Here is a 15,289-nt window from a genome sequence, read left to right on the forward strand (position 1 = left end):
AGACAGTATTTTTAAACCCGAATTTTTCTTTACTTTATGCTTTGATTGTTTTATTTGTGGTTGATTAAATAAACTTCTTTGTGTTCATAACTATTTTGCTTTATTCATCTATAATACTGTTGAGATATTTCCCAGGGGATATCTTAGTCTTCAGTGGCTAAACTCTAGTGCTAATTATACCACTGGGACAATAATGGTGATAATAATAGTGTCTGTATTTAAAAGTTTATTAGCACCATGACCAAGTGGCATTTATTCCACGACTGGTATACATGACTGGTTTAACAGTTGAAAATCAACTAATGTAATCCAGTGTATTCATAGGCTAAAGAAGAAAAATCATATTATTGTACTAATTGATTCAAAAAAGCATTTGACAAAATTCAACATCCATTCATGACTTTTTAGGAAATCTCAGCAAATTAGGAAGCTTTTTCAACTTGATAAAGGATATCTACAATAGTCCTGCAGCCAACATCGCACCGAATGCTGAGACACTTGGTGCTCTCCCCACAAGATCGGGAACAAGGCAAGGATGCACTCTCGTACCACTTCCATTCATACTGGAAGTCCTGACTACTGCAACAAAACAAGAAAAGAAAAGATATACAGATTGAAAATGGAGAAGTAAAACTGTCTTTATTCACAGATGACATGATTGTCTATTTAGAAAATCTCAAATCTATTTTAAAAAAAATACTTCCTGGAACTAATAAGTGAGTATAGCAGGGTTGCAGTTTGTGTAAGGTCAACATACAAAAGATTTTCTATACCAGCAATGAATAATTGGAATTTGAAATTTAAAAAATCTACAATAGTACACAAACACATGAAGAAATATACTTAGGTATAAAACGGACAACTATGTACAAGTTCTGTTCGTAGAAAACTATAAAACACTGATGCAAAAAAGCAAAGTAGATAGAAATAGAGAAATATTCTATTTTCATGGATTAGAAAATTCATTATTAAGTTCTTCCCAGTTGATCTATAGATTCAGTTCAAGCCCAATCAAAATCTCAGCTATTTTATAAATATCAATAAACTGTAAAGCTTATATGGAAAGACTAAAGACATAATACTGAAAAAGAACAAAGTTGGCGGACTCACTCTATCTGATTTCAAGACTGACAGAAAAGCTACAGTAATAAAGACAGCATGATATTGACTAAAGACTAGACATCTAAGACAGTGGAACAGAATAGAGTAGCAGTCGCCAACCTGTGGTCTGCGGACGACTGGTGGTCCGTGAGGTCCGAATGGTTGGCGACTGCTGGAATAGAGAGCCTAAAAGCAGACCTATACAAACATAGTCAACTGGTCTTTGACAAATGCATAGGGACATTCAGTGGAGAAAGGGCAATTTCATCAACAAATGATGCTGGAATAATTGGAATTTTTTCAGCATATATAAAAAAATGAACCTAGAGTTTAGATCTTTCATAAAAATTAACTCAAAATGGATCATAGACCTAAATGTAAAAGTCAAAACTATAGGTCAGACTTGATAGACTATCCAAAATAGCGGCAGTTTAAGTGGAAGCTAAAAGTCAAAACTATAAAACTTTTAGGAAAAAACATAGAAGAAAATCTGCATGACCTTTAGTGATTATTTATTAGATATGACACCAAAAGTACAATCCATGAAAGAAAAACTTGAAAAGTTGGGACTTTATTAAAATTAAAAATTTCTACTCTGCAAAAGACATTGCTAAGAGATTTTTTTTTTAAAAAAGCACAGACTGGAAAAAATATTTACAAAACACATATCTGATAAAAGACTTGTATCCAAAATATACTCTGAAAATTCAACAATAAGAAAACAACCCAATTAAAAAATGGGCAAAAGATCTGAGCAGACACCTCACCCAAGAAGATGTGCAGACGGCAAATAAACATGAAAAGATGCTCAACATCATTTTGTCATTGGGAAAATGCAAAATATTACATACCAATTAAAATAGCTAAAAAAAAAAAACAACCCTGACAAATACAAATTGCTAGCAAATACCCAGAGCAACACAAACTCTCGTTCATTGCTGGTGGGAATTCAAAATAGTACAGACACAATCCAGCTATGTACTGCTAGGTATTTGGTTTCTAATCTCATTGTCTACTAAAAGGAACCCGGCTTTTTGGAGAAAAATGGCTGGTTTAGGACTGGGGCAAGAAATGTCCAAGATGAGCCTGTAGCACCTTATAGTGCTGGAAAATAAGGAAATGCTTAAACAAGCCCACAAATCAAAGCAATGCTGGGGGTCAAAGGGAAGGGTCGCAGGAACCAACTGAGAGAGGCCTCAGTGGCCGAAGCTGGAACGATCTGAGCAACAAAATAAATAACACAGTATTGGATCATGACCCAAAGCATAAAATAAACATAGGTGAGTCTGTTCTGATACAAATAAGTGATTGGATAAATAAAGGGAGCAGACAAGACAAACCTACTATGCAGAAGAATTCCAAATACTGTAGATCATTTGCCCTCAAGAAGGTGGAGCAAGCACAGCTGCCCTCTTCCCTCTATAGCATCTTCCTGGATGAGTTTGAGGTGAAAGTATTATTTATGTAACCAATTCCCTATTGATGGGCATTTTCTATTCTTTTGCTTTATAAACAGTGCAGCAGTGAACCTGTGTACATATGTCCCTCTAAATTTCTATATTCATAAGGTAAATATTCTAGGGAGAATATAACTTTAACATCTTGAAAGACACATTCAAGTTGTTCTTCAAAATGGTCCTATAAATGTATATTCCCTAAAACAGTGTCAAAAAGTACCAGTTTCTCCACACTTTTGGTACAATGTATGACTCACAAAGGGTTAGTGTGTTTTCTTTAATACAAAGACCATTTACTAACCAATAGTAAGAGGACAGATGTCCCAATAGAAAGATGGGTGAAGGACCTGAGCAGGTAATTCACAAGGCAAATAGTACAAGTGACCTGTAAATATTTGTAACAAAAAACTGAAAAGAAGCCAAAAAAATGTTGACTGAGCAGTCATGAAAGAAATGCAAAATACAAACAGTGAGATATTATTTTGTCCATTAGTTTAGTAACGAAAAAAAATAACTGGTACATGTGCCTGTGTATGGTAACATGGATCTGCTCAAACTTGTTGATAGATAAACAAATAGACCTTTTAGAGGCCAAGTTTTTTATATCTACTTTTGGAAAAAAGGCACACATACTTTTATTCATTTCACCTTACAGGAATTTTATCCCAAGACCTTAACTAAAAATATGTAAAGATATATATCTATATATGCTCACCACTGCAAAATTTTTTTATGTGTTAATCCTCACCGGAGGATATTTTTTCCATTGATTTTTTTAGAGAAAGTGGGAAGGGAGGGCGGGAGGGAGAGGGCAAGAGAAAGAGAAACATTGATGTGAGAGAGATACATTGCTCAGTTGCCTCCCGAACGAGTCCCAACTGGGGCTGGGGATCAAACCTACAACCCAGGTATGTGCCCTTGACCGGGAATCAAACCCAAGACCCTTCTGTGTGCGGGCCGACACTCTAACCATTTAGCAGCACTGGCCAGGGCACCACAACATTCTTTTTCACAACAAAAGAATTAGAAATAACGTACCCAACAATAGGGGATCACCTAATGATGCTACATCCCTGAGATGAAATATTTAGCAGCCGCTAAAAAGTAAGTTGTAGAAGAATATTTATTCACTTAAATAGAAATTCTTGTGATATGATTAACATACAACGTATACTCTTTTGTATGGAAAGAAATACTCAACAGACACATACCATAGTGGTTATCTTGGTGGTCTGTATGTTGCAAGTGATTCATCTTTTGTGCTTATCTGTGTTTCCCTTGTTTTGTACATTAAGCTTGTCTTAAATTTTGTAGTTAGTAAAGAGAATTAAAAATGTTTAATTTTTGGCTAGTTGGTTTGGCTCAGTGGATAGAGTGTCAGCCTGCAGACTGAAGGGTCCCAGGTTCGATTCAGGTCAAGGGCCCACAACATGCCTGGGTTGTGGGCTCCATCCCCAGTAGGGGGCGGGCAGGAAGCAGCCAATCAATGATTCTGTCATCATTGATGTTTCTATCTCTCTCTCCCTCTCCCTTCATCTCTGAAATCAATAAAAATATATTTTAAAAATATTTAGAATTGCTGATTCTACCTTTGTAATATCTCCCTTACCTGCCCCTTCTCTTCATCTGCCTCAGCATGGCCCTAGCTCAGGCCTCCCACCTCTCACTTAACCATTGCACCAATTTCCTGTTGGGTGTTCCTATAAAGGGATCTAGCCTGTTATTCTTCTGCTCAGAAGCCTCTGGGACTCTCCTGTGTGTAATTAATTGTCTTAGGTCCTTCTTATCACTTTGTTTCTCCAGACCCCTACAATTTGGCTTTCACTTCCCTTGTTAGCATCAATCTCCCTCATTATCTCCACCCCACAGCAGTCGTGTTGATCTACTCAGCTCTCCTGGTGTATACACCATACCTCAGTCCTACCTTTACCTGTTAAAAGTCTACCCACCTTTCAAGACCTGCCTCCTGCAAGAAGCCTTCTTCTATCATCACCTCCCCCATACTCCAGGTCAGGCCCCCATCACCAGCTGCCTCCTCCTCTGGTCACCTCCATACCGGGAAAGCACTGATAGGGTCTGGACTTGCAGTGCCTGGAGCCTGTGCACAGTAAGGGCTTCATGAAAATCTGTTGGATTGAATTGACCTAGAGTTGCCTCCACATGCCATTTGCTACAGATCACAGTCCACTCTCATGCTCTATAAATATGTGTGATTTTTTGGCATGCAGGAATCTATCAAATTATACAGGACACATAAACGATCACACGAGATTATGTGGCATAAAAATGTGCATGTATTAAAATATCAGGTTTATGGGTATATCACTTGGTATCCAGAATATCTTCCTTCCATAACTGGCTAGTAAACATTTGAGTCTGAACTTAATTTTAGGCAATTCCTTGGGAAAAAATGATTCTATGGAAACCAGGGCATGTCCTGGAACCAACCACAGATAATTATGCAGAGAAAACTTTTCTATAATATTCCTGCTTAATGTGAAAAGCAGAGTTTTGATTCTTGGTTATTCTTTCCTTGTTTTCTCGTTGGAAAGGGCCAGTACTTCAGTAAAGAGGATACATTTGGTTGCAGCAGTAAACGTGCTTTGTTAACTCTAGAATATTCTTAACTAATTTTTGCTTAGTAGAATTTAGTGGTTTTCAATGCCCCGCCTTCCTTTGAACCCCACACGCTGTCCCTACTCCCCACCCCTCTCTGTAGAGCTTCATTGCCCTCTTGGCCTCTGTGCTCCTCAAAGAGCCATGGCAGCAGAGAAACCTCAGCCAGAAAGCTGGCCACTTCCCAGAGCTCTCGGCATGAAGCCCCTCTGTGTTCTCAGAGGTGTCATGCGAGTCAACTACACCTGGGGAGATGGCGTTTTTGGTCCCACCAAAGGACTCAGGGGCGTGAGGATGTTGATTTATGTGAGAGGTCAAGCATGAGTGATGTTCTGAACCAGAAGTACCAGGATGCTCTTTGGCCTCTGCTGTCTCCACAAAAACATGTCCTTAACGTGCATTGCTTCATGGAACTTTGAAAGATATTTCTGTGTCATTTTTGTTAGTATTTGGGTAACCCTACCCTAGAAAATTAAACTTGTTACAATTGTGTGAATATTGGTAAATTATTCTTGTCTTAGGTCTGGCTGAGGATATGGCTCTCGTGGGTGGTACTGACAGTATGCATATCCCTTTGGCCACTTGTCCATCCATCCATCCATCTATCCATCCATCCATCCATCCATCCATCCATGGCCTCCCACATCTGGGATCCTTCTGAGTAGGAATCCTGTCTGACCCATCTCAGAATTCCCTGCAGCGCTTGCCGAGAGACTCCTGTCATGGAGGTGCAATAGCTAACTCCCTGGAGGATGACAGAATGACCGCTCAGCACCACTGTGTGTTGGAGAGGTGGTGCTCAGATTAGGGGACTTATTTGCCAGGTTGGGTGACATTAAGGGACCCGAGACTTCACACAACCCTGGGCAATGGTTTCCCAGTTTCCCAACCTCTTGGACATCCCAATAAAAGTGGTGGGCAGGGGTGACATGGGTGGCCCAGCATTTAACAACTTTTCTGGTGTGTGTGTCTGTCTGTCTGTTTGTGTATTTGACTCTACAGGTCAGCTTTTGGGTTGTACGAGAAATTCTTACAGCACAGACTTTAAAAATAAGGGCAGAAATCCTGAGCCATTTTGTGAAAATAGCCAAGGTAAGCTGTTTTTTTTATTTTATTTATTTTTTAAATCCCCTTTCCTTTCCTTTCTTTCTTTGTCTCAAAAATGTGTTTCCCTGCCCAGATGGTGTGGCTCAGTGGTTGAGCATCGACCTATGAACCAGAAGGTTAGGGTTCGATTTCCAGTCAGGACACATGCCCGGGTTTCAGGCTCGATCCCCAGTGTGGGGTGTGCAGAAGGCAGCCGATCAAGGATTCTCTGTCATCATTGATATTTCTGTCTGTCTCTTCCTCTCCCTTCCTCTCTGAAATCCATAAAAAAATATTAAAAAAATGTTTCCTCAATTATTTGGCAGCAGCTGTGCTCTGGGTCTGTCTGGGCAGGGTTCAGATAGGGGGCTGTGACCTGACACCCCCAGACAGAGGCAGCTGGGAGACTGACCTGGATGCCCACTTGGCTCCCAGCCTCTCCCCTGCCCCCACCACGTTGGCAGCATGCTCCTCCACCCTGTGACTTTGGCAGCCAGCTATTCTCTCTGGCCTTTCACACCACCCCTGGAGTCCACCCGCCTCCTCCTTCAGATTTAGCCGCGACGGGGTTGGTGAGTTTACTCAGCACTGATTTTTGTGATGCCATCACATCCTGTGGTTTTGTCCCCATTCAGCAAAGCTCCCCCACCCATCCTGGCTAAGTCCTGGGCCGGATGACCCTATTGCTCTCACTCCCAACTCCTGCCTGACGGGTTCTGTCCTTGTCAGTAGTTAGGTACCGGCTCATGTCTGCATCCCCCTTTCCCACCCCCCCTCCTCTTCCCTCATCTCTTTCAGCCCTGCTGTGGTCCCAGGGGCCTTTCTGAACGACTCGCATCACTTACACAGCCCTGCCACCTCCTCCCCACACACTTCTCCCGGCCTCCAGCTTGCCTGACCCGGCGGAACACTGTTCTGCCTGGTCCACTCCTTGCTTCGTGTGCGCCTGTCGTCTCCCCACTCCACCTTAGGCCAGCTAACCTTGACCGAGGCTCCTCAGCAGCCAGGTCCCACACCAGGAGCTTTAGGGAAATGAACATAGTCGATGTCACATGATTACTATCCCATTCCCAGAGGATGAAGGGGAGGCTAGCGAGGTGAGTGTCCATGCCCAAGGCCCACCGAGTCCGTGGAGCATGCCTTCTGGGGAGCTGCTCTCCTGCCCTCCCTCCGGAAGGTTAAGGGCATCCATCCATGAATTATGTGTGTTAGGGGCACTGTTATGACCTGTGCGTCTGAAGTACTTGGACCAGGCTGGGCTTCGTGATACTTGCTGTTAGCGAGTTCGTGCTGGGCCTCGTGAGAAAGTGCGATTATGTTCCAGCCCACCTGGTGCTTTCCGTTTGGAAATGTGTTTATGGTTCCCACCCAAGGGACCTAAAGGGATCCCTTTTAACCTCTGCCATCTCCTGATGGTGGACCGCCACGCTGCATGGTGCCTTGGGAATGTGCTTGTGCAGGCCCCTCCTCCTCTGGGCCTCAGTTTCCCATCCATTCAAGGAAAGGGGTGGACTGGGTCATCTCCCAGAGCAGCGGTCACCAACCGGTGGTCTGCGGACCACTGGTGGTCTGTGAGGTCCAAAAGCTTGGCGACTGTTGTCCCAGAGCACCTTCAGCTCTAAAGAAATTCTGTGACATGTATAGTAATTCAGTTACATACGACGAAATTCTGTTCGCACAGCGAATCTGTTATTCCACAGCAGGAAACAATTAGAGAACGTTACAAGATGTATGAAGCGAAGTATGCACAGTGTGGTAAGGGAGAAATCTCCAAGTAGGATCAAAGCCATGACGACTAGGCATGAGGGCTTTTCATTTATTTGTCCATTTCACTAGGCCCTACTGGGTGCTGAGCTAGGTACTGGGGACGTGATGGCAGGCACGACTTTGCCCCGGCCCTCAGGGAGCACAGTCCAGGGTGCTAAGGAGAGGCACAGACTGTTGGGAGGTCAGACGGTGGCGTCCCCAGACTTGGGAACATGATCAGGAAAGGCATAAGAGAGGCAGTAGCACCTGAGCTTGGAAGTACCCAAGATGAGTGACGGTGGGTATGGGGGGACAAGTCTTCCTGACAAAGAATAAGCAACCCACATCACCGTGAGTGCTGACCCTGGCGTCAGGCCCTGGTCTAGGCAGTTTCCATGCACCGTCCCAGGTAGCAGAGGGGCCGTGACTTCCTTCCTCGTTTTAACTATGTGGATGCCAAGGCTCAGGAGTAATGCTCACAGTGGTGACCTGTGCCAAGGACACACAATGAGTGGGTGCCTGGGGGGCGGAGGGGTGCGCTCCGGAGAGCCTGCTGCTAACCTAGGCTTCATGGACTCCCAAGAATGAGACTGGGACCCCAGTCCTGTTAGCAGGCTTCCCTCGCTTAAAACCAGGACCAGAGCCATTACATTTTTCTGCACTTACTCTTGACTGTGTCTCCTTCTGTTGCCCTCCATGGCAAGGAACTTGTCTGAGTCTGAATTGAATCCAAATGTTCTCACTAATTTGGGGTCTGGTTTAGAGGAGCATGGTCAGGTGGCCGGAAAGCTGGAGCTCCGTCCTGCTGGCCGAGGGGGGTTATGCAGACTGATCGCGCCTTTCCTTAGCCCCCCATTCAGTGTCCAGGTGGTCACCGAAGACCCCCACGCTGACGTTGTTGGCCAGCTGTGGTTTCAGTGCACAAAAGCCAAAAGCCTGCTGGGACTGTTCAGATTTGTCTTAAAAAAAAAAAGAACATAAAGGGCATTATCAAACCTTTTCCCAAGCCACATTTCTGTCCAGCAGCCAGACTAGTCAGCTTATGAAATTTTGCAAATGTTGTAGCTGCAAACTCACCTTGTGGCAATTTGAAAGGAAAAGAGCATATGGTTTCTATGAACTTCCTAGAACTACATTTTCTACATGAGATATTTTTAAGTGCAATTGAATTTCACAAATATGACAACATTTGGTAACACTTGAGCGTGTTTTTGTTCTGTTGTTTATAGCAGCAAAATAATCTATTCCATATCTTTTTCCCCCCCCTCCACCAGAAACTCCTAGAACTCAACAACCTTCACTCTCTCATGTCTGTGGTGTCGGCATTACAAAGCGCACCCATCTTCAGGCTGACAAAGACCTGGGCTGTAAGTGAATCTTCCTGAGTCTGTTCCTTTGATTTTGGCTGTCACTTCAGCGCTGAAGCTCTTCATTCCTTCAGCCCCAGAGGCTTTCCCTGCCTGTGCGCCCTGTGCCAACAACAGAGGACGACTGGGGGCTCAGGCACTGCTCCCTGGGCACCTTCTCTCCTTCAGGGGCCTCGGGAAGTTGGGAGGACACCGACGTGGATGAGTTTGGAGGCCCCATAGAGGAGACCTTCCTCTACCCTACCATGTCCAGTGTGACGGCCAGGTCAGCGGCACAACTCCTGCCCTCCGCTTGGCTGGTATTCGTCTCTGGCAGGCGCCAAACGGCGCTTGGCTAGGTCTCTGGGCTGATGGTTTGCAGCTGCTGTGGGTTGCTGGCCATATAGCTAGGAGTTTCTCTGGAGAAACCTGTGACCCTCCTGTAGGGAAAACTGCTTTTTTTCCTGAAGGCCATGGATAATTTCAGCCCAGAGGTGGAGTCTGATAGTTATATAATTGAGTCTGTAGGAAAGTTTTTCTGCTATAAAAATATCTCAGACCTCTTTATCCTCCTTAGCTTGGCACGGTGCCTGACACGGGGAAAGTAATAGCTATTTTCAGAGCTCGTTAGCATTCACCTCCTGGCTGCCTGGTCCAGGGTCTCACAGCCATGCAGCCCAAGCCTTTCAAGACCTGTTTATGTCCCACGGAACTGAAGGAAACGCTATGGAATTGTCAGCTGTGCTTCTGCAACTCATTTCCGACCTTCTCCCTGCCAGCCTGTGGGGCTGGGTTCTGTTTCACACTTGGCTAGTTCCAGGGTTTTTAGGGATTATGTGTAGGTGATCAGATTTGAGCCTTGTTGCTTTAAAGTGCAATTTTCCATAGGTCTAGCTCTAGCAGAGTCGGGTGAGGAGTGTTAGCTCAGACTCAGAAACCCGGGTTTGTGTTCAGGCGCAGTGCAGAGCGTGACTCCTGTGGGACTCGTTTCCCATATCTACTCAGAGAGGTTGGCCTAGGTGAGCGGTTTTCCATCACTGCTTTTGGAGCCCCAGAGGTTCCTTGGAGCTGCCGGGGTGAGGGTGCCAGGGGCTGGGGGAGAAGAGGGAGGGTGCCAAGCAGACAGTGGGGCACTATTTCTAGCAGAGCAGCTCTGTTTGTGTCAGTTTTGTGTACCGGCTTCTGGGTGAATTTCAGAAGAGTAATGGCTTTGGAGGTGGAAAGCAAGTTTGGAAGCCGCTGGTTTATGCAGTAGCTGTCAGCCCTGTGATTCCCTAACTCCATCTGAGCTTGAGGCTTTTTTCAAAAGTTGCTTGGAGAGTCTTTTTGAAATGAATTTTCCACCATGTAGATGCTGTTATTGTTTCTTGGACTGCTGGGAGCTATGTGTGGACTCAGAGGAGTGAACGATGAATCTCACAGTGCATAGACATTACCATCGGCGGTATTGTGGCTCTCAGTTATGATTGTGAAGGCTGTCGGGAGTCTCACAAGCCACCACTCACCCACCTGTCCTGCTAGTCCAAGGACACTGGTGTGCACAGATCATTTGGGAAATGGAGAAGGCCAAACCCATCACCTTTTCCCTTCATCCTGATCACCCAGCCCAGAGGAACCGAGACTGTATTGTACCCCTGACACTCTCCATGCCTGTCCTTACACAGCACGTGGCACATCTGCTCTGTAGTTTTGTTCACAGGCCTGCCTCTTCTCTGACTGCCTGCCTTCATGATGAGACCTGATTTTCCCCTGTATCCCAGGTGCCTGGCTGAGTATGCACTTGTTGTTTGAATTGTATATGTTCATTGTGCTGAATTGAATTCTTCTCTTGCTCCTAATTTCTGATAATAAGATTAGCCATAGAAATATAGCCCTCCCCCACATGCCCCTTGATCTGGTCCTGGTGAGACCTCTGGCCCAAGAGCAGGGAGAAGCAGGGACACCAGGGCACTGCTGAAGTCTTTATAGTCTTCATTTATCAGAAAAGGAAACTGAGGTCCAAGAGGCACAGTGACCTGTCCAAGATCACAGAGCCAGCGGGTGCAGAGCCTTGCCTTGCTGGGCCTCCTAGCCCATGTTCTTGGCCAGCGTGCCAGATGAGCTGGCAGTGACGGAACCTGGTGTTGGAATCAGGGTGAGCGCAGGGCCTGGAGAGACAGGCCCTCTTGCTGTTGGGAAATGGGTCTGGAGAAGGGAGGCTGGTTTCCTGCCCTGGGGACAGGGCAGCCTGGCTCCCTGGCGTTGCTCTGAAACCCTGGGTATCTGGGAAATAGGCAGAAGTGAGCTACAGGTGTGGGGGAGACCTGCCACCTGGTTGCACCAGGGGTGACCGCCAGTGAGGACCAGTTGGTTATTAGCTATAGGACAGGGTAACCTTTTGGCTGGCCCCTAATGGCTGCTGAGTGCCAACAGCTGAGTGAGGTGGGACAGGGTTGAGATTGGCACCAGGCACAGGCCTGCACATAGTAGGCACTTAATAAGTGCTGACTAGATGCAGAAACAGGGAAGAATCACCTTTGCTGGCCTGGAAAAATACAGACAGGGTCTGATTTATCCCAGTACTAGGGCCACTTTGGAATATTGGCTGCCTCAAAGCCATGAGACCTTAGAAGTTGTATCAGCCAATTCATATTTCCTGAGTACACATTACAGTTTGTACTTATTCATTCTGCATATCAAATATTTATTGAATGCCTCCTCCATGCCAGGCCCTAAGGCTCTGCTCAAGGCCCCTGTCTTCATGAGCTTTTTTTTTTTTTTTTTAATGTTATTCAGAGGAGACAGACATGTTATTGAGGGAGAATAAACACATGCCTAGTCTGCCTGGCACAAGAAGTGATCGATGTTTGTTGAATGCATGAAGTAATGAGCAAAGAACTGTCAGATGGGAACAAAATGATCAGAAGACTGAAACAGGAGGATGTGATAGAAACGACCGGGTGTTCAGGGAAGGCCTGCCTGACCCCTGAGTAACAAGAGGAGCCGGCGGTGCCAAGATGAGGGCACGCGCATTTTAGGCAGAAGGCTCAGCCAGTGCAAAGGCCCACAGCGGGAAGAAATGCAAAGGCCACTGGGCAAGAGCACAGTGGGCCAGGAGGAGATTGCTCAGGATGCCGTGGATGGGAAGCGGGACCAGTCAGGAAGGGCCCGGGCCCGGCAGAGGAGCTAGGTTGTATTCTAAGTATAGAAAAGGGTTTTAAACAGACCGACATGATCTGGTTCACAGTTGCTTTTGTTTTTTAATTACTGTTGCTACTGTGTGGTAAACAAATTGAGTGGGGGACTCTGGAAGGGGCCCACAGTGGGAATGGGGCCTCCTTAGGAGGTTAGGGCAGAATCCAGGAGAGAGGCAATGCTGGCCGGGAGGAGGAAGTGGCAGTGGACATGGAGAACAGGAGACTGATAGGGGAGGCATTCTGAAGACAGTGTTGGCAAGACTTGTGATGGATGGGATGTTGGAGATGAGGAAAAGAAAGGAATGAAGGATGCTTCCTAGGTTTTGCACTTGAGCAACTGGGAAAATGGTGAAACTTGGTCCCAAGAGGAGACTGACTTATTCATGAGTGACCTGGGGGTATGGGATTCCTGGAGAAGGGGTGAGTCACTCCTTATAGTAATTAGGATCATGTGCTACGCATCACACACATACACACGCACGCACACACACGCACATGCACACACACGCACACACACACACACAGCTTGCTCTGTGCACGTTCCTATTATGATTCACTCTTTCCTACTGAATTGATCCAGAGATTTTTACTCATCTGCAGCAGCAAAGTGAAAACTGAGGTTTCTGGCTGGTAGGACATCTCCGCTGATGGGCCAGGAGGCCTGGTCTGCAGGGTGGTGACCTGGAAAGGGAACTTCTGCGAACGGGGCTCTCACTCCCAGCCATCTGGGGGCGCAGGGTCATGGAGCTGCAGTTCTGGGAATGGCTACTTTGCAAATATCCTAAGAAGGCAGGAGTGTTTGTATTTCAGATTTTAGGGTCTTTCATTCAGGAAGCTTCCCAGTAGCCCCCGCTCTGATGTTGAGAAGGTGGTGACAGGCATGGGCTGCCTGTGTGAGGCTTTCCCAGGCCTTAGGAGGTGAGATGGCGAGGGGTGAGGAGATGGAAGGCAGAGGACACTTGCCCTCTCCAGTTGCTCCTTTCCCAGACATTCTTCAGTGGCCCTGCCTGCACTGCCTCTCAGGAGCTCCCAACCATGGATTCTGCTGACTTCGCCACCCTCATCTCTCTTGACATCGTCACAACATTGGACACTGTTCATCACCCTCTTCTTGAAAAATCTCTTCGCTTGGCTTGGTTTCCTTCCTGCCCTTCTGGCAGCGGGCTCCTCCCTGCCTGCTTTTGTTCCTCCCTCCCCCTAGATGTAAGTGTTCTGGAGGCTCTGACCCCAGTTCCCACCCTCCCCAATCCATTTCCCATCCCTTGGGGATGTCACCGGCTTGGAGAGCTTCAACCATCACCTCTGTGCCCCAGCGGTGGCTGCCTCCTCCCTCTCCCCAGCCTCTCTCCGGAGCCCTGGGCCCGCATTCCCACGCCTGCCTCACAGAGCCCTCTGCTCACATGTTCCTTTGACAGCTCACAACTTGGCATGTCTGAAATCCAACTTTGGTTTCCAGGAAGTGACAGTGGGTGCCAGAAGCCTCTCTTAAGCAGACTGTTTTGGACTTCGAGGCAATATGGCAGACTGAGCTGATAAGGAATAAGTTTCAGCCTCCCAATTGCCTGTTCCAAACACACAACACACGCTGGGAAAAATACAACTAAATAAAAACCAGGAAGCAATGCTGAGCCAGAGCTAAGGAAGGGAAGTCATTATGTGCTAGAAATAAAGATGCTCTCAGAGTCGGCACAGTTAGCAGTTATGTGAAATGGCCAAGGCCCTTGCTGGGGGTGCAAGGTCTAATGCCTGCACAGGGAGGAGAGGCCAGACTGCAGCCTCCATGGAATTTAGCTCCCATAGGAATCAGAGAGCCATCCGTGTCACCTGTCAGAAAATATCTGTTCATCTGGGAAGTCCCCAAGGGAGCATGAAAGGAAAAAGTCACCTTGGAGAAGCTTTCATGCTGGCCTGTATGTCAGGTGTCTATGGGCTCTGAGGACACATGACCCGAATCCCTGAATTGTCTTGGGACCCCAAGTCAAGAAATGAGGGGCTGTGTGGACTCTTGAAGCATACATCTTGGCTCAGCCTTAGACCTACCTCTTATGGTAAAGATTAAATGAGTAAACATATGAAAAAACAACACACAACATGTTTAGAATGACACCTGGCACATAGTCATTCTAAATGGCAAACTTCTCTTCAGGGACCAATCTCAACCTCCTGGCTCTACTCTTGGGGTCGCCGTGAGGGGAATTTTAAAAAATGAGCAATTTTTGTTGGAAACACCTAATTGTCATACAAGATTATACATTCTGTGCATATATATGCATGTGAATGTATGTTTGTGTGTATATGTGGGTGTACATGTAAACTGTTACAGGGTATTTTTTTAAAGGTAAAATCAGCACTTATACAAATACAAAACGAATACTCGTCTAAGATTTAACTCATTAATTAGTGAGAGAACTAGTAAGATATTACAACTGTATCAAGGAGAACCCAGAGTGCTTATAGTTAGGTAAGGAATGTTGAAATACTTTTTTAAATGGACACAAAACTGTTAGTATTCCCAGGGTGATAACCAGGCATTCCATGACACAGTTTGCCTTTCTGTGGACAGGAGTTGCTTGCAGTGGAACATTTTCTGGCAAGTTAACTTTTATCTGTACAGAGTTTAAATAGCCTTAGTCAAAGACACATACAGACAGATGACCGGGATGCCTACTAAATGTCAAAGCCACAATTTTTCTTATTTATGGCAATCTCCATTGCATGTAATATTTTATATTAGATATATGACTTTGTGGCTTATTTTTCA

At 45.7% G+C, this 15,289-nt stretch overlaps 1 protein-coding gene across 16 annotated transcripts in view; it reads left to right on the top strand.

Annotated features, from left to right (window-relative positions):
- Positions 1–15,289, top strand: part of RALGPS1 (Ral GEF with PH domain and SH3 binding motif 1) — a 263,998-nt gene that overhangs the window by 117,931 nt on the left and 130,778 nt on the right. For 14 of the 16 annotated variants that reach the window (XR_013960614.1, XM_080668512.1, XM_080668509.1 and 11 more), the window contains 2 exons: positions 6,177–6,266; positions 9,281–9,373. The exons of 1 other annotated variant lie outside the window; for it this stretch is intronic. Coding sequence is in view for 14 of the 15 variants with exons in the window: in XM_080668512.1 (XP_080524638.1) it covers positions 6,177–6,266; positions 9,281–9,373 (183 nt within the window). In the remaining variant the exon portion in view is untranslated. The remainder of the gene's footprint in view (positions 1–6,176; positions 6,267–9,280; positions 9,374–15,289) is intronic. One more of the 16 variants, XM_080668504.1, reaches the window with a different exon arrangement.

Source organism: Plecotus auritus (genome assembly GCF_963455305.1).
Source record: "Plecotus auritus genome assembly, chromosome: 5".
NCBI classification, from domain to species: domain Eukaryota; kingdom Metazoa; phylum Chordata; class Mammalia; order Chiroptera; family Vespertilionidae; genus Plecotus; species Plecotus auritus.